The 26,782-nt window shown below is 42.1% G+C and overlaps 1 protein-coding gene across 5 annotated transcripts in view; it reads right to left on the bottom strand.

The window, feature by feature from the left end:
- The window catches only part of MAST2 (microtubule associated serine/threonine kinase 2), a gene marked incomplete at its 5' end in the record, with an annotated part of 204,551 nt that extends 179,402 nt beyond the window's left edge, over positions 1-25,149 (bottom strand). For all 5 annotated transcript variants that reach the window (XM_079698503.1, XM_079698500.1, XM_079698504.1 and 2 more), the window contains one exon: positions 24,964-25,149. In XM_079698503.1, coding sequence (XP_079554629.1) covers positions 24,964-25,149 — 186 coding nt within the window. The remainder of the gene's footprint in view (positions 1-24,963) is intronic.
- Positions 25,150-26,782: the final 1,633 nt, after the last annotated feature.

Raw genomic sequence — 26,782 nt, 5'->3', positions numbered from 1 at the left:
AAAGGCCATCTTAAAAGGAATGGACTGTGCCCCTAGGATACTGAAAAAGTAAGGTGAAAGTTGGCCTAAGCAGTGACTCTCAAAATGTGGTCCCCAGACCACCAGCATCAGCATCACCTGTGAACTTGTTAGAAAGGCAAATTCTAGGGCCCCACCCCAGATGTACTAAATAGGAAATTCTGGGGGAGGGGAGCAGCAATCCGAGTTTTAACAAGCCCTCTAGGTGACTGTGAAGCACATTAAAGTTTGAGAACCATGAGACTAAATAAAAAACTTTCAATATGATGCCATCAACACAAATATACGTTGACCAATTGTGAGGATCGTGTCACAGATTATTTGAAATTGACTTAAAGTACTCAAGTTTGCAATCAGTATACTCTCTTAATTAAATGAAAGCAGGTTCTTGGTAAACACTATCAATGAAATAGTCAGTTCACTTACGTTACAACATTCTTTCTTAAGTGAGATTTTTTAAAAAGCAGAATTACAGCCTGCATGCCAGAAATTACATATCATGTGTATTTATCTACTGTAACAATAACATATCTAATATATGACATATAAATTTCAAATGTCAAAAAAAAAGGTTGAAAATTGCCTGACTACACAATATCTACATGCTCCTTCCAACTCTAAGAGCTTATTGCTTTCTCTTTTAATTCAGAGTACTAAGTTGTGGCTATTTTGCCTATTGCTCTGGGAGTCCTCACAGAGAGTCCTCCCTCTCTTGATCAGAACCATCTCCCTCCTCCACAATATCAAAGCAAATCTCAGGCTAACTTTACCCACAAGGCTAGTGTTGTGTTTATACTGTATCATGCTATTAAGGATAGGACTAGAAGTAAGCAAAGGATTCACAGCTGAAAACAGAAGTCTACACACTAAAAACTTGTCTATCAGGCTAAGAACCTGGGCTCTCAATAGAGTTGTCTTATCCCATATGAATGGAAATTCAGTAGGTGAAGAAAAATCCATACCCTATGGCAGAGTCTTCCTGACCTACCTTGCCAAGAGTCAAACCCAGGTGCCACACTAATCAAAGTACATTCTCTTAATCCTTATCAAAAAACCTCTGCTTGGGCTTCCCTGGTGGCGCAGTGGTTGAGAGACCACCTGCCGATGCAGGGGACACGGGTTAGTGCCCCAGTCCGGGAAGATCCCACATGTCACGGAGTGGGTAGGCCCGTGAGCCATGGCCACTGAGCCTGCGCGTCCGGAGCCTGCGCTCCGCAACAGGAGAGGCCACAACAGTGAGAGGCCCGCGTACCGCAAAAAAAAAAAAAAAAAAAAGATATTGTTAAAAAATGAAAACAAATCACACAGGAGGAAGAATATTTGCAAAACACATCTGAGAAAGACTGGCATTCGGTATATATAAAGATCTTTCACAATTCAATAATAAGAAAACACACAAGCCAATTAAAAAACATGAGCAAGGGGCTTCCCTGGTGGCGCAGTGGTAGAGAGTCCGCCTGCTAATGCAGGGGACACGGGTTCGTGCTCCAGTCCGGGAAGATCCCACATGCCACAGAGCGGCTGGTCCCGTGAGCCATGGCCACTGAGCCTGCGTGTCTGGACCCTGTGCTCCGCAACAGGAGAGGCCACAACAGTGAGAGGCCCGCGTACCGCAAAAAAAAAAAAAAAAACATGAGCAAGAAAACTGAAAGACATTTCAGCAAAGAAGAGGCAAATATGGCAAATGAACACATGAAACCATTCTCAACATCATTTATCACTGGGGAAACAAAGATTAAAATCAAGTGAAAGATAACATCAGCAAAATGGTGGAGTACACAGCTCCAAGCTAACATTCCCCGACAGAAACACTAAAAAACAAGCAGAAATTGTGACCACCTAGAGGAATGGGATAGGGAGGGTGGGAGGGAGGGAGACGAAAGATGGAAGAGATATGGGGATATATGTATATGTATAGCTGATTCACTTTGTTACAAAGCAGAAACTAACACGCCATTGTAAAGCAATTATACTTCAATAAAGATGTTTAAAAAATAAATTTAAAGAAAAAAATTTTTTTTTTTTTTTTTTTTTTTTTTTTTTGCGGTACGTGGGCCTTTCACTGCCGTGGCCTCTCCCGTTGCGGAGCACAGGCTCCGGACACGCAGGCCCAGCAGCCATGGCTCACGGGTCCAGCCGTTCCGCGGCATGTGGGATCCTCCCGGACCGGGGCATGAACCCATGTCCCCTGCATCGGCAGGCGGACCCTCAACCACTGTGCCACCAGGGAAGCCCCAGAAAAAAATTTTTTAAAAAAGAAAATTAAATGAGATAAAGGATGTGAAAACAAACAAACAAAAAACAAACAAACAAAAAAAACAAGCAGAAACTGTCAGAACCACCTTTGTCAGACTCTGGAAAATAGTCAAAGGTTTACGGACGGCAACCAAGAGAATGCTGAATCAAGAAGTCAACTTAAGGGGCTTCCCTGGTGGCGCAGTGGTTGAGAATCCGCCTGCCAATGCAGGGGACCACGGGTTCGAGCCCTGGTCTGTGAGAATCCCACATGCCGTGGAGCCACTAGACCCGTGTGCCACAACGACTGAGTTTGCATTCTAGAGCCCACGAGCCACAACTACTGAAGCCCGTGTGCCACAACTACTGAAGGCTGCACGCCTAGAGCCTGTGCTCCGCAACAAGAGAAGCCACCACAATGGGAAGCCCTCACACCGCAACAAAGAGTAGCCCCCACTCGCCGCAACTAGAGAAAGCCTGCGCACAGCAATGGAAGAATCAACGCAGCCAATAAATAAATAAATAAATAAAATCTATTTTTTAAAAAAGTCAACTTAAAAATGGTAGGAAAGGGCTTCCCTGGTGGCGCAGTGGTTGAGAGTCCGCCTGCTGGTGCAGGGGACGCGGGTTCGTACCCCGGTCCGGGAAGATCCCACATGCTGCGGAGCGGCTGGGCCCGTGAGCCATGGCCGCTGAGCCTGCGCGTCAGGAGCCTGTGCTCCGCAACGGGAGAGGCCACAACAGTGAGAGGCCCACGTACCGCAAAAAAAAAAAAAAAAAATGGTAGGAAAGCTTTGTGGTATTTTTACTTGCCCTCACCCTATCCACTCCTTGATGTGGAGGCAATCTTAAAGACAACAGCTGGTGTTCCAAGTGTGGGACCCTGGCCCCTGGTTCCAGAAGAAGCAGAACAGACCTTACTTGCAAATTATCGGTTATACGTGTTATAACTTATCTGGAGACTACCTGAAGGCCTAACACAAGGCACTCCTCTCTATTTCACCTAACTCACAATCTTCTCAAGGTGGAAAAGCAGCAAGTATTACTTAAAACCCTGTAAGGTGATTCAACACCCACAGCCACTTGGGCAAAAGATTAACAATGAGACATTCAACTGACTGCCTGAGATCTGGGTGAGAAAAGGGAGAGTTTCTTTGGGAAATTAGGGCAATCAAAAACACCTGTGTATATATGGCAATTTAGAAAGCCCAGGATGAAATGCATGCTCAGAAAAGACCTAAAAAGATTTTAAGCTTTCATCTCAAGCTGATCCCTAGACTCATCACAAGTCTGGCTAAGGGCCAAAGGAGGGCACAAAGTCAATCTGCAAAGACCAGGATGTGTGTTTGTTTGCTTAGCTCCTGGCAATCCAGGAAATCTTCATCAAAACACAAGCTAAGTAACAGAGACTTCAGTATCACACACAGCAAGAAATACAGTTTCTACAAAAAAGGTTGGAAAACTCACTAGACAAATGGACAACTACAGCTTTCAACAATCAAAAAACAGCAAAGCCTGGGGAAAGGGAAAAAGCAGTATTCCAGAGTTACCAGTATTCAAATGTCCAAATTTCAACAACAACAAAAATCACAAGACATATAATGAAATAAGAAAGTATGGCCCACTCAAAGAATCAAAATAGATTAACAGAAACCACCCCTGAGGAAGCCCAGCATTGGACTTAGCAGTAAATTTTAAACTGATTGTCTTAAATATGCTCATATCAGTAAAGGAAAACATGGACAAAGAACTAAAGAAAATGAAGAAAACAATGAACAAAACAAGACTATCAACAAAAAGACAGAAATTATAAAAAAGAACCAAACAGAAATTCAGGAGATAAAAAGACCAATAAGTAAGTCAAAAATTCAGTAGGGGGTTCAATAGCAGATTTGAGCAGGCAAAGACAGAATCAGCAATCTTGAAGACAAGATAATTAAAACTATACAGTCTGAGGAACAAGAAAAAAAAAAAGAATGAAGAAGAGTGAAGAGAGCCTAAGAGACCAGGGGGACATCTTCAAAAGAAACAATATATGCATTAAGGGAATCCCAGAAGGAGAAGAGAGAAAGGGGAAGAAAGAATATCTGAAGAAATAACTGCCGAAAACTTCCCAAATTTGATGAGAGACACGAGCCTACATGTTCAGAAGCTCAATGAACTCCAAGTAGGTTAAACTCAAACAGACCCACATCTAAACATATCATAATCAAACTGTTGAAGCTAACAACAAGGAGAAAATATTCAAAACGGTAAGAGAGATGCAAGTCATCATGTACAGGGGATCCCCAATCAGATTAACAGCCAATTTTGCATCAGAACTATGGAGTCCAGAAGGAATGACATATTTAAAGTGCTGACAGGGGCTTCCCTGGTGGCACAGTGGTTGAGAGTCCGCTTGCCGATGCAGGGGACACGGGTTCGTGCCCTGGTCCGGAAAGATCCCACATGCCGCGGAGCAGCTAGGCCCGTGAGCCATGGCCACTGAGCCTGCGCGTCTGGAGCCTGTGCTCCGCAACGGGAGAGGCCACAACAGTGAGAGGCCTGCGTACCGCAAAAAAAAAAAAAAAAAAAAGTGCTGACAGGAAAAACTGTCAACTTAGATTTCTACCCAGATAAACAAAAGCTGAGGGAGTATATTACCACTACACCGGCCCTAAAAGGAATCTTTCAGGTTGAAATGAAAAGACACAAAACAGGAACTTCAAGCCATATGAAGATATAAAGATCTCCAGTAAAGGTAACTACATGAGCAAATATAAAAGTGAGTATTATTATAGTTTTGGTTTATAACTCCACTTTTTATTTTCTACATGATTTAAAAGCCAAATACATAAAAATAATTATAAATCTATGTTACTGAGCACACAACATATGAAGATATAATTCGGGAGAACAACATAAAGGGGGGTGGGAGAATAGAGGTGTATAGGAGCAGAGTTTTTGTATGTTATTGAAGTTGGTACCAATTCAAACTAGACTGTTATAAATTTAGGATGTTACATGTAATCCCTGTGGCAAAGCAAAAAGAAAATATAAAAAAAGCACACACAAAAGGAAATGAAAGGGGGTTAAAATGGTTCATTACACCAAAAACAAAATTTTTCTTCAACTAAACACAAAAGATGGCAGTAACAGAGGAAATGAGAGACAAAAGGGTATAAAGCACACATGATAAAAATATTTCAATGAGCAAAGGTATCCATACTTGAATCAAAGGAAAAAATAAAACATAAAGAAGAACCAAATGGATATTTTAGAACTGAAATATATAATAACCAAAATAAAAAAACTGAGTGAATAAGCTTTTCAGCAGAACATAGAGGACAGAATAAAGAAACAGTGAACTGGAAGACAGAAGAACAGAAGTTATTCAACATGAACAACAAAGTGAAAACAGTAAACAGAGGCTTCAGGACCTATGGTTCTGTAATTAAAGATCTAATGTCTGTGTCATTGGAGTCCAAAAGGAAAGGACAAAGAGAGAAAGAAAGAAAAAGTACTAGAATAAATCATGGCTGAAAACCTCCCAAATGAGTGAAGAAGACATAAACCTACAGATTCAAGAAGCTGAGTGAACCCCAAGCAGAATAAACCCAAAGAAATATGCCAGGAAACATTATAATTAAAATTCTGAAAAATTACAAACAAAAGAAAAAAAAACATTTGAATGACAGATATCTCATCAGAAACTATGTAGTCCAGAATAAAGTGGCAGCACAGTATTTTTCCAGTGTTGAAAGAAAAGAACTGTCAACCCAGAAGCAATAACCAAGGAAAATGACCTTCAGAAATAAGGATAATTAAGAGACTTTATTGGCAGCAAACCTATCCTAAAAGAATGGCTAAAGAAAGTTCTCTAGGGGCTTCCCTGGTGGTGCAGTGGTTGAGAGTCCGCCTGCCGATGCAGGGGACGCAGGTTCGTGCCCCGGTCCGGGAGGATCCCATGTGCCGTGGAGCGGCTGGGCCCGTGAGCCATGGCCGCTGAGCCTGCACGTCCGGAGCCTGTGCTCCGCGGCGGGAGAGGCCACAGCAGTGAGAGGCCCGCATACCGCAAAAAAAAAAAAAAAAGAAAGAAAGAAAGTTCTCTAAACAGAAAAGAAATAATACAATAAGCAACTTTAGGAACAGAGAAAGAACACAGTAAGTAAAAATGCAGATAAATACATTAGCATTTCCTTTTGTAACATACTATTTTAAAATTTACTAAAGACATTTATGCTACAAAACATGAATCAGATTCAAATAAACTCACCAGTGAGGTGAAAGAGCTTAAGAAAAAATTAGAAATAAAAGATCAGTTAAGAAATGACGGGCCCCACCTCCCGGCTGCTCCGTAAGGAGAGTGAACTCCCTGAGACTTGGGGCCATATACCTTTGCGCCCTCAGCAGGACCCAGGACAAAACTGGTACAAGGCACGATTCAGCAAATGTTTGTTAAATGGGTGCAAAAAGTCAAATTCCAGCCTGCCTGCCTCCAAGGCCTACATGTTTGACCACCATGCCACACTGCTCCAGTGAAGGCTCACTCACAGACTGATGGAAGACAGCTGAACCAAGAAAAATGATCTTATCTCATGCTTCAGTGACAAAATAAAAGCCACCAGACATGGGAGAATTGTTCCAGGGCCTTCATCTTCCCACCACTGAATCTCTAAACCTCCCAGTATCTGTGTTCATCTTTTGTCTCATTCCTTCCTGTTACAATGAAGGGCCTGAGGACCTCTCCTTCTCTCTGAGGCCCAGTACCCTAGACCCGAGCCCCTCCTTCCCCTTCCATTATTCCCTTTCTCTTCTATGTTCCCATCTGGTCCTTCTTTATGGTCTCTGTGTCATTCCCAGCAGCAAACAAGCATAGTCTAGTATCTCCCATCTTAGAAAAATCATTCTTTGCCCCTCCTCCTACCATCACCTTAGCTCTCCGGCTTCTGTTCCCATTCACAGCCATGTTTCACACGGAAATCGCCTAAACATCTAGCTCCACTTCAGCAGTAGTGTTTTATTCCCTCTGACCTCAGGGATGGTCCTATAACAATCTACCCTCCCACCAGTACTCTATCCAATTATTCCTGTTTTTTAAATTTTATTTATTTTTCATGATAATACATTATAAATTTTATAATATACATATCTGTACAGTTTGAATAAATTATAAAACAAATACCTATGTACCTGTACCCATCACCCAGCTTCAAAAACAAATCATTTCTGGGCTTCCCTGATGGCGCAGTGGTTGAGAATCTGCCTGCCAATGCAGGGGACACAGGTTCGAGCCCTGGTCTGGGAAGATCCCACATGCCGCGGAGCAACTAGGCCCGTGAGCCACTACTACTGAGCCTGCGCGTCTGGAGCCTGTGCTCCGCAACAAGAGAGGCCGCGACAGTGAGAGGCCCGCGCACCGCGATGAAGACTGGCCCCTGCTCGCCGCAACTAGAGAAATCCCTCGCACAGAAATGAAGACCAAACACAGACAAAAATAAATAAATAAATAAAATTTAAAAAAAAAAAAAAAAAATCATTTCTGAATGACAAAACCCACCGTGTAGCCCCCCCCAGTCACATCTCCTTCCCCTGCTTGAGGTAACCAGTGTCATTTTTCATGCCTTGCTTTTCTGTATGGTTTTACAACATATTACTGCATCCATATATTGCAAAATTTTGCTTGTTGTTCAACTTTATATAAACATATTCTTTCATGACTTTTTTGAATCACTATTAGGTTTCCTGAGTTTTATCCACGTTGATACATGTAGCTGGAGTTCATTCATTTATTTCATTATAGTATTCCATTGCAAAAAAAAAAAAAAGACTAAACTTGAAGGAACACAAGAGAGAATACAAACAAGAGATAATGCCTTAAGAGGCACAGAAGATGAAATGTCTTGGGGTTTTCTGTTTGTTTTATTTTTTTATGAAGAGGAAAAAAAATGTTTGAGAGAAAATGATATGTTGAAGAGAGGCAAAGAAGATGCAACATACAGCAAATAGAAGTCCCTGCAGAAGAAAATCAAAGCAAGGCAACAGAACAAATATCAATACTAAAATTATAATTCAGTAACTTTGCTGAAATTAAAACTGTATATATGAAAACTACATCCTGGAAGAGCACACCACATGCATGACATATAAATCCAAAATGACCAACACCAAGATATATTTTAGTATAATAACTGGACTTTAACAGAAAAATCCTTTCAGCATTAAAAAAAAAAAAAAAACATGACCTATAAGAAAAACCTGCATCACTATCAGACTATGGCAACATTTTTTTTTAATATTTATTTATTTGCACTGGGTCTTAGTTGCAGCAACACAGGCTCCTTAGTTGTGGCAGGCACGTGGGATCTAGTTCCCTGACCAGGGATCAAACCCAGGCCCCCTGCATTGGGAGCGTGGAGTCTTAGCCGCTGTGCCACCAGGAAAGTCCCGACAACAATTCTTTATGCCAGAAGAAAAACAGGGTTACATATATAAGATACTCAAAGAAAGGCAGTATGACCCCAGGATTTTATATCCAGGAAAACTAACCTTCAAGGTAAAGGGCACAGGCAAAATGTTATCAATATAAAATAACTCAGGGAATATTGTTCCAACAGGTCCTTCCTAAGGAATCTACTAAAGAACAAGATTCATACAATCAGGACTTCCCTGGCAGTCCAGTGGTTAAGACTCTGAGCTTCCACTGCAGGGGGCATGGGTTCGATCCCTGGTCGGGGAACTAAGATCCCACATGCCACACTGTGCGGCCAAAAATAAAATAAAATAAAATAAACACATGTTTAAAAACAAAAGATTCATACAATCAAAATAACTAGAATGATGAGGTCCTACTGCATAGCACAGGGAACTATATTCACAGGGAACTTGTAATAACCTATAATGGAAAAGAATTTGAAAAAGAATATATATATCTATATATAAATATATATATAGATATATATATCTGAATCACTTTGCTGTATACCAGAAACTAACACAACACTATAAATCAACAATATTTCCATTTCAAAAAAACTAGAGATATATCAATATGGTGATGAGCATTAAATATATGGTCATTTATAAAATTATAAATAAGTGTTGACTAAACAGGAGAGAGTATAGTATATAATGGCTATATGATCTAACAATGTAGATATAGGTCAACCAAAAAATGAGGGGAGAAGGTGGAGACAGCATACACAAAAAAATTTTTTAACAGTTTTCATTAATCATTGGTGGTAGTACATTAGTAGTGCCACTAGAGACTGTTATACAGTTAACATATGATAAAGCAAATTAGTAATTCCTGGATATTCTAATTCTATCATCCCCTGAGTCTTTGGGAACATGATTCTTGGTATGAAAGAAAGGAGATACTAATGTAATAAATGGGAGATTAAGTTTAAAAAAAACCTCTGTAGTCCTTTGTCAATATCACTGTTGATTGCCAAGATAGTTTTTATTATATATATTTCTAACTCTATCCACTGAAAAGTCATAGGAACAATGATCAACCTAGTAGCAATAAGTATCCCTAGGATCTAGACTGCAGGTGTTCTGAAATTCCATTTCCCATTAAAAGAAAACAGGAGTTCTTAGAGAAACAGCTAATTCCAGGTCTAAGGTGGAAAATGAGCCTGGAACAGTTCAATGTAAGAGATGGCAAGAAAATTATCAAAACTATTAGGATTGGGTCAAAAAGACTAAGGAACCAGTTTGAAGAGGCTCTTCCTAGACCACAACAGGACAATGTGAGCTTCAATTAGCAGTAAAAAAAAAAAAATATATATATATATATATATATAAAATATGGGTTGAAACCCATCATATACATTTAAATGTAAGACTCCACACTGATAATAAAAAATAACTAACTGATCACCATCTGAAGATGACAGGGAACCAATTTATTATCTTAAAAACTAGGTAAATAAAAGGAAAGAATCAGGCCATTCTTACATGAACTATACCACTGGGAATCAAACAGTAGATGAGAAGCATCTCCTTAAAATGCTATGCCACCTAATAAATGAAAACAAAATGATAGAATTATATCACTACTTTGCAATTCCCAATTAGCGAATCTCAGCACTGAGCATCAGCAACTGCTACAATCAAAGAGCAAAAAGCAGACATAACATGCCTCCTGTCGAAAGAACACACTACCATCTAAAATCTTGCCAAAGGAATTGAACCTGAGGCTGATTAAGCCTCTGTAGCCAGCTGTAATTTGCAGGAAATACAACAGGACATAAAACATTTTGAAATGCACCATAACTATGCAATCTAGACTTTGGGAAACTCTACAAGCCAAATGCCCCAAGGTTTTTCAACTTACAGATTTTAAGGAAAAGGAAGAGATGAAAGGAAAAGATTGTAAAGAGACAGGGACTTCCCTGTTGTCCAGCAGTTAAGACTCCACGCTCTCAAGGCAGGGGGCCCGGGTTCAATCCCTGGTCAGGGAACTAGATCCCGCATGCCACAACTAAAGATCCTGTGTGCCGCAACTAAGACCCAGCACAGCCAAATAATAAATAAATAAATATATATATATTTTTTTAAAAGCATGAGATATTTCTATCCACTAGGATGGCTAGATTTTTTTAAAATGGAAAACAACAAGTGCTAGCAAGGTCACAGACAAACTGGAACCCTTGTAAATTGCTGGTGGGAATGTTAAAATGATACACCCACTGTGGAAAACAGTTTGACAATTCCTCAAAAACTTAAACATAGAATTATCATATGATCCAACAATTCCACTCCTGTATATAGAAACAAAGAATTGAAAAACAGGTGTACAAACAGAAACTTGTACATAAATGTTCATAGGGGTACTACCACAATCACCAAAAGGTAGAAACAACCCAAATGCCCATCAGTTGATGACTGAATAAACCAAATGTGGTATATCCATATAATGGAATATTACTCGGCCATAAAAAGGAACGACATACTGATGATATATGCTACAATATGGATGAATCTCAAAAACATTACGTTAAGTAAAAGAAGCCAGACTTAAAAGGCCATGTATTGTATGATTCCCTTTATATGAAATGTTCACAGTTCACAGAGACAGAAAACAGATTAGTGGTTGCCAGGGACTGGGGGAAGGAGGAAATATTCTGGAACTAGATAGTGGTGATGGTTATACATTTGAATGTACTGAATGTCACTCATCGTAAATTTTATGGTAAGTGTATTGTACCACAATTTAAGAAGTCAAAACACGTGTAGAGGTAGGGTGTCTAGGGCCACACTTCCTTCCAGGAGCCTATTAAAGTGAAAATAGCTGAGACCCAGTCGCCTTCCTCTCTGGCTTCTCTTGGCTTCCTTCTGGCTTTTTTCTCTTCCACATGGCTGGGCGGACAAACTGAGAAATGTCTACAGAAGGCTATCACTAGCAACCAAGACCTGAAAGAGTGTGGGAGTTGCCAGAGACTAGCTCTGCCACACACAGAGGAAAACAAGCTGTTCCAGACCTCCTAGGTATTCTTGCAAAAAGTCCTTTACGTGCATTCAAAACGGTTATTACCCAAAACTCTGTGGGCCTATAAGGAATGAAGGTTCTAGGTGGTCTATACCCAGAATAATAGGATTTCTACATAGTTCTAGTTGAGGACCATATTAGGGTTTGAGGGCTATGGCAAGGACTAGCTAGATATTGACCAAACATGGTTCACCTTCCTCCTGGGCACAAGCTATGGCCCTATGATTGAATTCTGGCAACAGAATATGGGTGGAAGTGATTAAGCCATTTCCAGGTCTGCCCATCAACAACTCCCACAAGATTCCCCCACCTGCTTCAGGTAACCTTGGAAGCCATGTGTAGAAAATGGTAGAGCCTCCATTAGTCTAGGTTCTTTTGAATGTATTTTTTACAGCAACTAATGTTCTTAAATATAAAAGACTACTGGGATTTCCCTGGTGATCCAGTGGGTAAGCCTCTGCGCTCCCAATGCAGGGGGCCCGGGTTCGACCCCTGGTTGGGGAACTAGATCCCAAATGTGTGCTGCAACTAAGAGTTCGCATGCCGCAACTAAGAAGTCCGCATGCCACAACTGAGAAGTGCGCATGCCGCAACTAAAAAAAAAAAAGATTCTGCATGCTGCAACGAAGATCCCGCGTGCTGCAACCAAGACCCGGGATAGCCTAAACAAATAAATAAATATTTTAAAAAAAAAATATATATATATATATAAGACTACTAGCATGAGAGCTAATAGTAAAATGTCCCATTCTCTTACTGGTCAAAGGCAGGACTCAGATTTCCTGGGGTCACCTAAAAAAAAAATCATCTTGGTAACGCCCTTTTGAAACAACTTAAGGACTTTTTAAAAATTAATACCAACTTTTTTTTTTTTGGCTGCACCACGCACCTTGCAGGATCTTAGTTCCCCAACCAGGGATTGAAACTGGGCCCGTGGCAGTGAAAGCACAGAGTCCTGACCACTGCAATGTCAGGGAATTCCCAATGCCAACTATTTTTAAACTCTTTTGTCTTTAAAACATTCTTGAAGATCTCAAATAGTCATGAAAATTAGACGGCCAGACAGTACTATATTACCTCTGCTTTGCTGAAATACAGGCAGAGAAACTATGTGGCTTGTTAACCTCCCAACACATTAAAGGTTAAAGGATTTGTGCATCTGCTACCCAGGTTCACTCTTAGAAAATATTTTGTTACATTAAATTTGGTACAACTAAAACGATATTACAGAATTTTAAAATATTAACCTCCCAACACATTAAAGGTTAAAGGATTTGTGCATCTGCTACCCAGGTTCACCCTTAGAAAATATTTTGTTACATTAAAGTTGGTACAACTAAAACGATATTACAGAATTTTAAAATGCGGTTTCCTTGGCCTGAATTTGCTCTTAATTATGTTCTAAAATCTAGGGAGACTATAATATCTTCTAAGCCAGTTACTTAAGAAAGAAATCCATAAAAGTTTCCCTAAAGGGAAAAATGCACAAATTAAAGCCATCTTTTCAAGCTGAACAAAGTAAAAGAAGAGTTCAATAACACCAACAAATCAAAGGTCAAGACATACCTTTTTCTATTATATTTCTTTATAAAACCAGATGAGAACACAGAAAAATATGAACTCTATATTCACACATTCTATGCACTTACCCTAAAAATATAATAATTAACCATTATTGAGTGCTCACTGGTATCAGGCTTTATAATAAGTGTTTTACATGGATTAATTTATTAAATTCTAACAATAACCCTATGAAATTGGTAATGATAGTATGTCCATTACATATATATGGGATAAGTAAGGCTTAAAGAACTTAAGTAACTTGCATCAGGTAATAGAGTTGGAATCTGAGGTCAGAGAATGACTTAGTCACTATACATTCACTCAAGAAGTAATTATTTAGTACCCCCTACATACAATTCTAGAAGCTGGAGATACAGCAGTAAGGAAAAACCAACCCAAATACCTACCCTCATGAACCATATATCCTAATGTGTAAGAATGACAATAAATAACAAATATGTGACAGTAACAGGTGAACAAAGGACATGAATAAAAAGAGAGGAAGAGAATGACTAAGAGTGCTACTTTAAAAAGGCTGGTCAGGCTTCCCTGGGGGCGCAGTGGTTAAGAATCCTCCTGCCAATGCAGGAGACATGGGTTAGAGTCCTGGTCCGGGAAGATCCCACATGCCGCGGAGCAACTAAGTCTGTGCGCCACAACTACCGAGCCCACTCGCCTAGAGCCCGTGCTCTGCAACAAGAGAAGCCACCGCAATGAGAAGCCCACACACCGCCACGAAGAGTAGCCCCCGCTCGCCGCAACTAGAGAAAGCCTGCATGCAGCAATGAAGACCCAACACAGCCAAAAATATATAAAATAAACAAATTTACTTAAAAAAGTAATAATAAAAAGGCTGGTCAAGGAAGGCCTCTATCTGAACAGAGACCTAAATGAAACGAGGAAGCCCGTCATATAAATATATCCAGAAAAAGAACACCTCAGGTAGAGAAAACTACCAAGTATAGAAGTCCTCAAATAATAATTTTTAAAATGTCCTCAGGCAGGAGCATGCTTAATATATTTGGAGACCATCAAGGCAGCCAGTGTGAACAGAGCTCAGTAACAAGAGGAGGAGTAGAAGGAAAGGAGGTTAGAGAAGGCCAAGAGGCAGATCATGTAGACTCTTAAGTACAAAGCAAGCACCTTCCATTTTGATCAACTGTGATTGAAAGACACTTTTGAGTAGGGGATGGTAACAAACTTTGATTTTATCTTTTACAGGATGATACCGATCTTGCTGTGTGAAAATTATCAGGGGGGCGGAGGGGAGAGGAGGTAAAAGAATAGAATCAGGAAGACAGGTTTGGAGACTTTTGTAGTAATCCAGATGAAAGATGATAGAGGCTAAGATTAGGGTAGTGATGGAGCTAGTGGGGAAAAGTCCCATGCAATTTGAATGTAGCACCAACCAGAACTGATGGGCTGAATGTGGAATATGAGGTTAAGAAATGAATCAAAAACAACTTCCATGTTTTGCTCTAAGTAAATGAGTGAATGATAGTGCCATTTATTGACATGGGAAAGACTGGGGAAGAAGTGGAATGGGAAGTGAAAAACAGGGTTCAGCTTTGGACCCATTAAGTTTGAAAGGTCTATTAGCTACCCAAATAGAAATGTTACATACACAACTGAAAATAGGAGAGTTCAAAAGAAAGGTCAAGACTAGAGAAATAAATGTGGGAATTAGCAGCACAGAGATGGAATGTTAAGTAATACAGTCTGATGAGATTACATCAGGAGAGAGAATAGACTGCAAAAGCAGATTAAATACTGAACCCTCTCAAGCACCACTGAGATTGGAAGAAAACCAAGACAGCATGGTCCCAGAAGCCAAATGATGGAATGATCAACCATGTCAAAAGCAACAGGTTGAGTGAGATGAAGACTGAAAACTGGCCACTGGGTTTGACCAATGATGACCTTGACATAAGTGTTTCAGTGGAATGACAGGGGACTAAAGCCTGACTTGACTGGAATGGGTTCAAGAGGAGAGGAAATGAAAGAAGATATAGACAACTCTTTCAAGTAGTTTTGTTATAAAGAGGAGCACTCTCCTACTCACAATTATTTCGTATCCCTTGCTCTTTTGCCTGAATAACTGCAAGAGCCTCTTAACTGGTTCCACATACCCATTCAGTCAATGCTCGCTAAAGTAGCCAAATAAGTGGGATTAAAATGAATGTTAGATCACGTGATTCTTATGCTCAAAACTCTCCAATGGCTTCTCATCTCGTTCAACATGAAAGTCAAAATCCTCACAGCTGCCTGTAAGACCCTTACCAATCTGAAACGCTCCACAATTCAGCCCTCCTCTCCCCACCTTTCCCCTCTACCTACTACTCTTCCTCTTACTCACTCTACTCCAGCCACACTTGGCTTCCTTGGTGTTCCTCACACACAAATTTTAGAGCTGGAGGTATGCTTCTACCCCAAGGTGCTTCCTATTCCCTCTACCAAGTATACTCTTCCCCCACATAATCTAAATGCCTCAATCTCTTACATTCTTCACGTCTTTACTCAAACATCTCATTCCAAAGAGATGCCTTTCCTGATAATGCTATTTAAGCCATAAAATCCCCCATCACTCTATATCCCCCTTCCCTGCTTTATTGTCTTCGTAGTATTTATCACTGTAGAGCAAACTACATATTTTACTTATTTCTTTTATTATCTGATTCCCTCTACTAGAATAGAAACTGTGAAAGCAGGGTTTGTCATCCACCTTTTTCACTTCTATAATCCCAACAGTAACCAAAAAATTTTAAAAAAACAAAAACAAAACAAAAAAAACTTGTTGAATCCAAGGATGAATGAATGAGGGGGAATGCAGGGTTAATGAAGTTTTTTCAAGATTGAAAATATTGTAGCATGCTTGTATGTTGATGAGAATCATCAACAGAAAAAAAATATTAATGATTCAGGAGTAGGAAAGAATAATTCCAAGAATAAAACTCTTATTTAGATGTAGGGGTTGGCCTTAGATGGGAATAGGAACAGATTATCCATAGCAATAAGAGACAGGGAAGAGAATGCGGGTACAGGGCTTCCCTGGTGGCTCAGTGGTTGAGAGTCCACCTGCCGATGCTGCGGACACGGGTTTGTGCCCCGGTTTGGGAAGATCCCACATGCCGCGGAGCGGCTGGGCCCGTGAGCCATGGCCGCGGAGCCTGTGCATCCGGAGCCTGTGCTCCACAGCAGGAGAGGCCACAACAGTGAGAGGCCCGCGTACCAAAAAAAAAAAAAAAAAAAAAAAAAGGAATGCGGGTACAGATATAGGTAGGTTGGGTGACTTGTAATGGGAGTTGCAGGATTATCTTTGTTTTTTCTTCAGTGAAACAGGAAGCAAGGACATCAACTGAGAGTAAAGAGGACAAATAGAGTGCTAGAAGTTTGAGGAGAACAATTAAACTATCATTTAAGAGTGAATGGAGGGAATTCCCTGGTGGTCCAGTGGTTAGGACTCCGTGCTCTCACTGCTGACGGCCTGGGTTCAATCCCTGGTCGGGGAACTAAGATCCCACAAGCTGTGTGGCACTGCCAAAAAAAAAAAAAGTGAACGGACTAGGGAATGTCATAGGATTGACTGTCATTGCTGAAAGACTCCTTAGGTTCATGATCACAGATTTAGATGTCAGCATTGTTGTGTTTTTCTCCAGCCAAATTCAGCTGCCTAGACACAAGTGCAGAATAGGCAGAGTTGGTTTAATCATGGTTGGAATTTTCTCAAGCAGATATGATAGAAGGTACTGAAGGTACATGCATAGGAGTAATTATGATAGCCCATGAAATGTTAAGTTGGACAAGGAGGAAAGTAGAGGCATGAGGTGACTGACAATGAAAAGGTAGTCTGGACTTCCCTGCTGGCTCAGTGGTTAAGAATCCGCCTGCCAATGCAGGAGACATGGGTTCGAGCCCTGGTCTGGGAAGATCCCATGTGCCACGGAGCAACTAAGCCCATGCGCCACAACTACTGAGCCTGCGCACTAGAGCCCACAAGTCACAACGACTGAGCCCCCATGCCACAACTACTGAAGCCCACCTAGAACCCATACTCCGCAACAACAGAAGCCACCGCAAAGAGAAACCCGTGCACCGCAATGAAGAGTAGCCCCTGCTCGCTGCAACTAGAAAAAGCCAGCATGCAGCAACAAAGACCCAATGCAGCCATAAATTAATTAATTAATTAATTAATTTTTTTAAAAAAATCAACAGACCAGAGGTTCCAAAGAGTTTGAACAATTTTTGGAGAGGAAATCCTAAAATGAATGTGAGCTAGAGAAACAGAAGATGATGTGAAGGTCAGAGTCTGGCAAGCTCAAAACTAAGATTTTAGAGGTGCAACAATTATCGGTAAAGATGAAAAGTACCTAATGCATATGGAAGTAAGAGGCTCAGGTTGATGTCAATTTTCCCCATCATTTATTTACTGTACTTCCACTGTACACATGGCTGTAGTGCAGAGAAAAGAGGTTGAGAGTTAACAATGAGGTACAACAAAAAGGTGGTCAACTATGTCTGACTAACAATGCATTTTGTGTAAGTCCTTACTGCCAATAACGTCTAGTCTCTGCTCTCCCTTGAGGACTTTTTCATCTTCCCCCAGGGCTAGCCCTTGACCCAACAACCTGGTTTTCAAAACTCTTTGGAACCCCAAATATGTATATAATGAAGAAAAACAACCAACAACTGCTGATAAAAAGTAATGATTACCAAGGTACCACAGGGATTTTATCAAGAAAGTACAAAGCTAGGTGGCAAATTTAGCAGAGAATCATAAGCAGCTAAGACCAGCAATAAAGGAGGCATAACGATTGCAATATTAAGCTGCCTCTCACAGTCCTGATCATAGGTCACCATGAATAACTGGGGTGGAAAAAGCTTTTAGGTTGATCTTAGGCTAAGGGCATCCAGTAAAACAAAGATGGGAAAAATCTGGAGGCAGATGTGTCCTACCCTCATCAGGAAACACTGTCCAACCTGCTTCAACCATCCCAGGCTCTCTGCTCCCAGTACCTCTGATGAAATCAAATCTTCCAAAGGTAACAGGTTTTCAGGTGCTGGCCCTTATTCATATTACTTCTGGACAAGAGGGGAGGGAGGGCTAATAAACATTCTGTATTGAGGGACTTCCCTGGTGGTCCAGTGAGTAAGACTCCACGCTCCCAATGCAGGGAGCCCGGGTTCGATCCCTGGTCGGGGAATCAGATTCCACATGCACACCACAATAAGTGTCCGCATGCCACAACTAAGAAGCCCACATGCAGCAACTAAGAAGCCCGCGTGCAGCAACTAAGAGCCCACATGCTGCAACTAAATATCCCGCGTGCCCCAAATAAGACCCAGCGCAGCCTAACTAACTAACTAAATAAATAAATAAATAGACATTCTGTATTGAAAACTCAGAAAAATTCTCAAATGCCCATGCCTCAATCACCACGTCCTACATTGTATCCTCCACACAGCTGCCAGAGTAATCCAGCTAAAAAACAAGAAAGACCACCCTGCTTCCTTACTTACTATCTTTTTACGTAATACTAAAGACCGTCTACAATCCAGGCTCCTTTAGTCTCTTAACTCAACATCTATGGCTTCAAGTTCAACTTCCAACAATACTAAATTGATTACAGTTCCCTACACAATATATGCAGCTTCCCCTCTGTATGTTTTCTGCCCCATGCTTTTGCCCGTATACTAACATTATAGTGCAGAATAAAGAGAAGGTACTGATTTCCCTGAAAATAATTTTGAAAATTCCTTAATGGTGCCAAGAGAATTCAAAATTCAAAATATTTGAATCTTTTTCTATTCATTCAGTCCACAAATAATTCATTCAGTCAACAAATAACTACTTAACACCTATTGTGACAAAGCCCTTGACTATGAATTATGATAGATAAAATGATGATAGAGTTCCTACCCTCAATAATTTACAACTTAAAAGCAGATATGAAATAATACAAAATGAATACAGAAGGATAGAAGTGCTATTTACTACAGCCCAATCATGGAAAAACAACTTCACAGAACAGTTTCTGTGGTATGAGTTAGGCCTGGAAGCTTGAGTAGAATTTTAATGGGCAAAGACAGAGAAGAAAGAGCTTTTCAGATGGATGATTAATTAAAATAAATATATGGGGACTTCCCTGGTGGCACAGTGGTTAAGAGTCCGCCTGCCAATGCAGGGGACACAGGTTCGAGCCCTGGTCCGGGAAGATCCCACATGCCATGGAGCAACTAAGCCCATGCACCACAACTACTCAGCCTGAGTTCTAGAGCCCGCAAGCCACAACTACTGAGCCTGTGTGCCACAACCACTGAAGCCCATGCGCCTAGAGCTCGTGTTCTACAACAAGAGAAGTCACCACAACAAGAAGCACGCGCACTGCAACGAAGAGTAGCCTCCGCTTGCTGCAACTAGAGAAAGCCCACACGCAGCAACGAAGACCCAACACAGCCAAAAATAAATAAATTAAATAAATAAATTAATTTAAAATATATATATATACATATGAAAATGCCTAAGCAGTAAACAAATATTTACTGAATGCCCATTACCTACCAGTTAAAACACTAAAGGCTGGTATAATGATGAATAAGACAGCCTCTGAGGAGTTTTTTCTCTGATGAGAATGACAGCCAATCAGAATATTGCTGAGGAAATACATGTTTCAAGTGCCAGCACGCATATCTATGTTTCTAATAAATATTCAGACTAATAACTATGTTTCAAATACCATACTAGGCCCTAGGTAAATGAAAGAGTCTGGGCCTCAAAGAACTTACTTATGAGAGAGACAAACTATTTCAATAATGTACGCTACAATAGAGACAAAGCAAAGTCTTGGGAACCAAGAGAAGGGGCCTCTAACTCTGACTCTAATAAAAAGTGATAAGTGGGCTTCCCTGGTGGCGTAGTGGTTGAGAGTCCGCCTGCCGATGCAGGGGACACGGGTTCGTGCCCCGGGCCGGGAGGATCCCACATGCTGCGGAGCGGCTGGGCCGGTGAGCTATGGCTGCTGAGCCTCCGCGTCCGGAGCCTGTGCTCCGCAACGGGAGAGGCCACAACAGTGAGAGGCCCGCGTACCGCAAAAAAAAAAAAAAGTGATAAGTATCAAGTAAACCTTGAATGCCAAGTTCTTCAAACTTTATTTTATGGTATCAAGAAGCTAATGAGGGGCTTCCCTGGTGGTGCAGTGGTTGAGAGTCCGCCTGCCGATGCAGGGGACACGGGTTCGTGCCCCGGTTCGGGAAGATCCCGCGTGCCGCGGAGCGGCTGGGCCCGTGAGCCATGGCCGCTGAGCCTGCGCGTCCGGAGCCTGTGCTCCGCAACGGGAGAGGCCAAAACAGTGAGAGGCCTGCGTACCGCAAAAAAAAAAAAAAAAAAAAAAAAAGAAGCTAATGAAAGTTTCTGAAGATAAAGCAATAAAATGATCATTTAACAAATACTTATCTATCACTGGAACTCAGGTAGGCAAGGAGTTCCAATCTTTTTTTAATTAGAATGCAGAATAAATCAGAGGTTAAAAGACTAAAAACAGAGTAAATGCAGTTAAAATATTACAACAACCAAGACAAAAGTTTATAAATGCTGAATTAAGGTGATGACAGTGAGAACAAAGATTTGAAAGATGTTATGAAGACAGAATCAGCAGAATCTGGATAAGGGGGTCAAGGGAGAGGGAAAAGTCAAAGACCATGGATATAATTTCAAGTTTGATGACAAGAAAAAGGAAAGACACAGGGAGACCACATTTCAAAGGAGAAATAATGGATTCTATTTCAATGATACAGTAAGCCACTGAGCTAGAGATCCAAGTTCTGCATCCTGTTCAGAAATTATTCCTAAATACCAGCATGGTATAACATGTAACAAGCATTATTCCATATCATGAGAAATGGAGAACAAAGTCATTTGTGAAAGGTAGCTGCTTGGTGATCAGCTAGGTTCTTATTCCCTGAATGAATGGAATAATCCACCCAGCCTCATAACACACGAAACTGAAATTTTTAACTTTTCAACATCAAATAATTTCTAGTTATGGACTTTCAAGGACACTATCAGTTTATGAAAATCACAAATGTTAAGATCACAAATGCTGAGGGTCTAATGTGGAAATATTAAGCCCAGAAATGGAAATGTAGAGCTAAGGAAAGAGGTCAGGCCTAGAGACTCAGATCACTCTACAAGGAGGTTCTGTGACACAATGCTATGAACAAAGAGAACTACAGACCCTATTATACATCCTAAGCACTTGCCACAAATAGGGTAAGCCTGCTAAAAAACAAAGTAAAATTAAGAAAAAAGCTGGGAATTCCCTGGCAGTCTGGTGGTTAGGACTTGGTACTTTCACTGTGGGGGTCCGGGTTCAATCCCTAGTGGGGGAACTAAGATCCCCCAAGCCGCACAGTGTGGCCAAAAGAAAAAGAAAAAAGCTAAGGACAGAGGACATATCCGCAAGGAACATATTGGGGACAGAGATAGAAAACAGTAAAAGACACCCAAGAAGCAGTCAGAGTAACAGGAGTAGAATGGACATTATGACAAAAGAGAAGAAAATATCAAGAAGGAACACATGCAAAAATTAATCAAAAGAAAGCTGAGGTAGTCGTACTAATATCAGATAAAAGATACTTTAAAAATGCATAATTGGAGTATAAAAGCTCACTATAAAATAACCGACGTTTATTTCACCAGAAACGTTTAACAATTGTATCGTACACTTGAATGCACCTAATAAAGAGAAAAACGAAAAAACAAAAAAAGAAGGAACACATGGTCAAGAGTGACAAATAGTTCACAGAGGTCAGAGAGGATGAGGAATGGGGGAAGGCTATCATATTTAATCATTTAAAGGCCCCTGGGACTGCTGCATCTCTCTGTGTAATTCACAATGAAAAATTTTCACAAATAGCCACACTTTTTTCTTTTTTTTTTTAATTTTTGGCTGCGTTGGGTCTTCATGGCTGTGTGGGCTTTCTCTAGTTGAGGCAAGTGGGGTCTACTCTTCCTTGCAGTGTGCAGGCTTCTCATTGCAGTGGCTTCTCTTGTTGCGGAGCAGGGGCTCTAGGCACACGGGATTCAGTAGTTGTGGCACACGGGCTTAGTTGCTCCACAGTATGTGGGATCTTCCCGGACCAGGTCTCAAACCTGTGTCCCCTGCATTGGCAGGCGATTCTTAACCACTGCACCACCAGGGAAGCCCAACACACATTATTTTTTAATTAAAAAAAAAGGAAAAGTTTTAGTATCCATCATGGTATAATCACACAATGGAAAATTACACAGCAATGAAAAAGAACAAGCTTTTTCTAAAAGCAACAACATAGATGAATCTCACAGACATAATCTGAATGAAAGAATCTAGTCACAAAAGAGTACAAACTGTACGATTCCATTTACATGAAGTTCAGAAGAGGCAAAACTAATCCATGGTGATAGAGTTTGGGAGAGTGGTTACCTCTGGAGAAGGGTAATACCTGGGAGAAAGCACAAAGGAACATTCTAGGGTACTGGAAATGTTCTACATCCTGATCTGAGGAGTGGTCACATAGGTGTATTCATTCTGTAAAAATTCATGGGCTGAACGAAACTTTGATTTGCACACTGTAGATAAGTCACATCTCAATTAAAAAGTAAATAAACAAACACACAAAGTTACTGGTGACGTTGAAGACAACACTTTGGGGGAATTTATTTGTAGAAGCCAAATCATAATATGAGGAATGTATACAAGGTGAAGAAGCTGAGACAGTGCATACAAACTCATTGTTCAAGAAGGTTGCTGGTAAAGCAAAAATGAGATTACAAAGTAGCTTAAGTAGGTTACAAAACTCAGGGAAATCATGTTGTTTTGTTTTTATTTGAGGTATAAGACAAAGAGAAAATAACATACATAACAAGGGCCTACAGCAGATGAGAAGGAATGAAATCAAGAACATAGAGGGATTAGCCTTGGAAAAGAGGATGAATACTTCCTTCTTTGAGATTTAAAAGATGAGAGAACACAGAAATCCTGAGATAGAGAAGAGGGAGAAATCAAGTTACCTTGAACTCTTTAGTGAAGCATGTGATAAGGTCAATTAGACCAGGTAAATTGAGTCAGGAAAGGATCTGGGCTTTAAGTACATTTTTAAATGTTTCAAATAGGAACTGCAGAGAATATAAGACACAAGGATGAAGAGGGAAATTACAGTAAGAGGACAATGCTCAGTGGCCTGAAAGCAAGGGCAGAAATGGCACGGTCTACTCAGGACTGGGTGGAGAATTACAAGATAAAAAAACAAAAAGAGAGGGGCTTCCCTGGTGGCACAGTGGCTGAGAATCTGCCTGCTTATGCAGGGTACACGGGTTCGAGACCTGGTCCGGGAAAATCCCACATGCCGCGGAGCAGCTATGCCCGTGAGCCACAACTACTGAAGCCCCCACGCCTAGAGCCCGTGCTCCTCAACAAGAGGAGCCATTGCAATGAGAAGCCCGCGCACCACAACGAAGAGAAGCCCCCCTCGCAGCAACTAGAGAAAGCCCACGCACAGCAACGAAGACCCAACGCAGCCAAAAATAAATAAACTAAATAAATTTTTTTTAAAAAGAGGGAAAAGTCCAAGGGCTAACATGTGCATCACTGAAACTATATAATAAAGAATGATGTCTAAGGAAAATACTTATTTAACATACAGGAAAGAGGCAGAAGACCTAACAGAACTCTTCAAAGATCCAAAGATGAAGTCACTAGGGTCTAGAGTAGAGTGTGCGAAAGGGAAGCTGTCACTAGAGTTCATTACTACAGAACATTTTTCTGTAAATCCCACAAGATCAAGAACCACATACTCTCCTTTCACTGAACTTCCTACAGCTACTAGTGACAACTTCTCCTCCCTGATAAAACTGACCTTTATCCCCTACTTCTAAATACACCTACACTTGATTAATAAATTATATAAACATATCCTGTCCATTCAGAAACTCCATGAACTTTTTACACTTCTGTGTTCTCCCACTAAGGTGTTTTCAGTGGTACAATCTTAGAACGCAGAGACTATATCCACGAATTCTCTGTTCACAGTATTGGGTTTGGGATTACACACATGCATCCCCAAAGCACATGTTTAAAAAGCGCTTTCTCGTGAAATGAATCGTTACTGGAGAGAAACTTTAACAATGATTCGGAACATATTCCTACAAGACTATAACGATGGCCAAATCAGAGAATGCTTAGGAATGACACCCGTTTTCACAACTGTCAACATAACCTCTAGAAAGTAGGATAACATTTACTATATTATTGACTGTCCCTACCTTACACTATTTGCCCCTCTGGATAATTCCTCCATACCTCTTTAGTAAGCCTATTCTTTGCACTTCATTTACTCCCAGCCCACATTCTAGCGTCCCTTCTTCCCATCCAGAACCCCTAACCTCAAACGCCCCACAGGACCATTTTTCATGCCTACTCCCTCATTTCCTATTCAACCCCAGACCATCACTTCCATCCACTTCTCCACTCCCCATTTTTCTGCTTCTCCAGACCTCCCATTCCTTCTGCCGAACTATTCAGTCCCCACCCCTTCAACGCCCCAGCCCAAGTCTTCCCGCCTGAGATCGCCCTCCCCCATCGCTCCCTTTCAGGCTCCCCCTCCCCATCCTTTCCCTCAGAGACCCCGGCCAGCGCTACCTGCTCCCGGACTTCGGGCCCTGCGGGCCTCGCCCGCTCCTCCAGTAGCTGCCTCCCGGGCGGCGCTCGCCGGCGCGAGGGCAAGGGCTGGGGCAGCTCCGCTGCCCGCTGAGCCCCATCCTCCCGGCGGGCGGCCGGCGGTGGCGGCGGCAGCTGCGGTCGGTCGCGGCAGCGGCTCCGCTTCATATCTGCGGCTGGGCCCTGGGCGTCAGCGCAGCGACTGTCCCGGCCCCGCACGGCCCCGGGCCGCGGCGCTACCGCGCCAACCACCGCCCGCGGCCACCATGGCCTGGCGGGCGCCCGAAGCCACCGACCCCAGCCAGCAGCTCCTCTGCGCTTTCTGGGGCCTCAAGAGCCGCGGCCTCCTCGGCGCTCCTTACGGAGGCGGCAGCATCGCCGCAGCGTCGTCTTCTCCCACCCGGTACACGTTCGGCCGGCCCGCCTCCGCCTCCACCGCCGCAGCCGGCTGCACAGGCAGCCGCCAACCACTTGCCTGTAGCCCGGCCCCGCCCCTCCCTTCCCCTCGCGCGCGCGCACCGGGAGCCCGCCCGCCACCTCTGGCCGCGCGCCGCCTCCCGCGCACGCGCCAGCGAACGGTCGCGAGAGACCCGCCCTTGGCCCCACAGCGTGGTGGGGGTGGGAGGGGGCGGAGAGCGGAAGGGGGCGGGGCCCCGACGCACCCGCTGCGGCCGTGGAAGCTCCTTGATTCGTTCATTCATTCATCCATTCATGAAATTGTGTGTCTGGCCAAGCTAAGTGGTGGGGATCCAAAAATGAATTACAACTGATCAGCGTCCTCAAGGAAGTAGGTGGAGAGGGACCAGGAGCAGCAAGGAGACAAAATAGACGACCAGTAAACAGAACACTAATGCCTGCCTTTTTGTTGAGCACCTTCCAGCCAACCGTCAACTGATTTTCACATCACACTTTGAAGGCAGGTCTGTTCATTCTCCTGTTACAGATAAGAAGACCGACGGGAAGTAATATGCACCAGGTCACTGAGCAAACTAGACAGGACTCAAATTCTGGCTTTTCTGCCCCTTTCCACTGTTTCCTGTTGCTCCCAGCAAGTAAGGGTGTGGAAAGTCCTATAAAAGAGGAAGAAGTGATGGATTCCTTCAAGTGGAAGGCGAAGACAAAAAGGCATCCCCATGATTCCCCACTGACAATGAAGTCATCATGTTATAGCCCAGTCCAGTCTGGCCACAGCAGTGGGCAGCTCAGCCTGCCTCTTTCAGTGACTCATCTGCTCAGCAACGTGGCTGTAGCTCAGCCCTGTCTGGCCTCCTCCTTCTGGCTTTAGCTGGTCTGCCAAAGCACCATATTTTTCCTCTTTTGTCTTGACTGGAGTTCTTTCACAGAAGCCTTTACTGAAGGGTTCACCCATTTTTGCTTGGCCTCTGCCCTAAACCCTTTCTGAGAGGTAATAATAGCTAACATTACAGCATAACTACTGGATACCAGACACTGTGCATTCAATTCACACATATGCAAACAAGAGGTAAGTTGTATTATTTCCAGCTTACAGTTGAGGTTCAAGTTACATAACATGCTCAATATGACACAGCTAGTAAGTGCAGAGCCAGGATTCAAACCAAGGTCTGTCAGATACCAGAGCCTACACACACAACCAGTATACTCTACAGCCAATCATCAGTCTGCTCCTGTATTCCCTGTTTCAGTTCCTCACCACCATCCATCCAGTTGCCTCAACCAGAAACCTGGAAGTCATCCTAGACTCCTTCCTTCCCTTCCTGCCCCCACACCCAATTAATGAACAAGTCCTGCTGCTTCTATAACCTTACCATCTCTCCAATCT

Source organism: Hyperoodon ampullatus (genome assembly GCF_949752795.1).
Source record: "Hyperoodon ampullatus genome assembly, chromosome: 2".
Lineage (NCBI taxonomy): Eukaryota > Metazoa > Chordata > Mammalia > Artiodactyla > Ziphiidae > Hyperoodon > Hyperoodon ampullatus.
The sequence above is the reverse complement of the archived record's forward strand: the minus strand, read 5'-3'. Positions and strand labels throughout refer to the sequence as shown.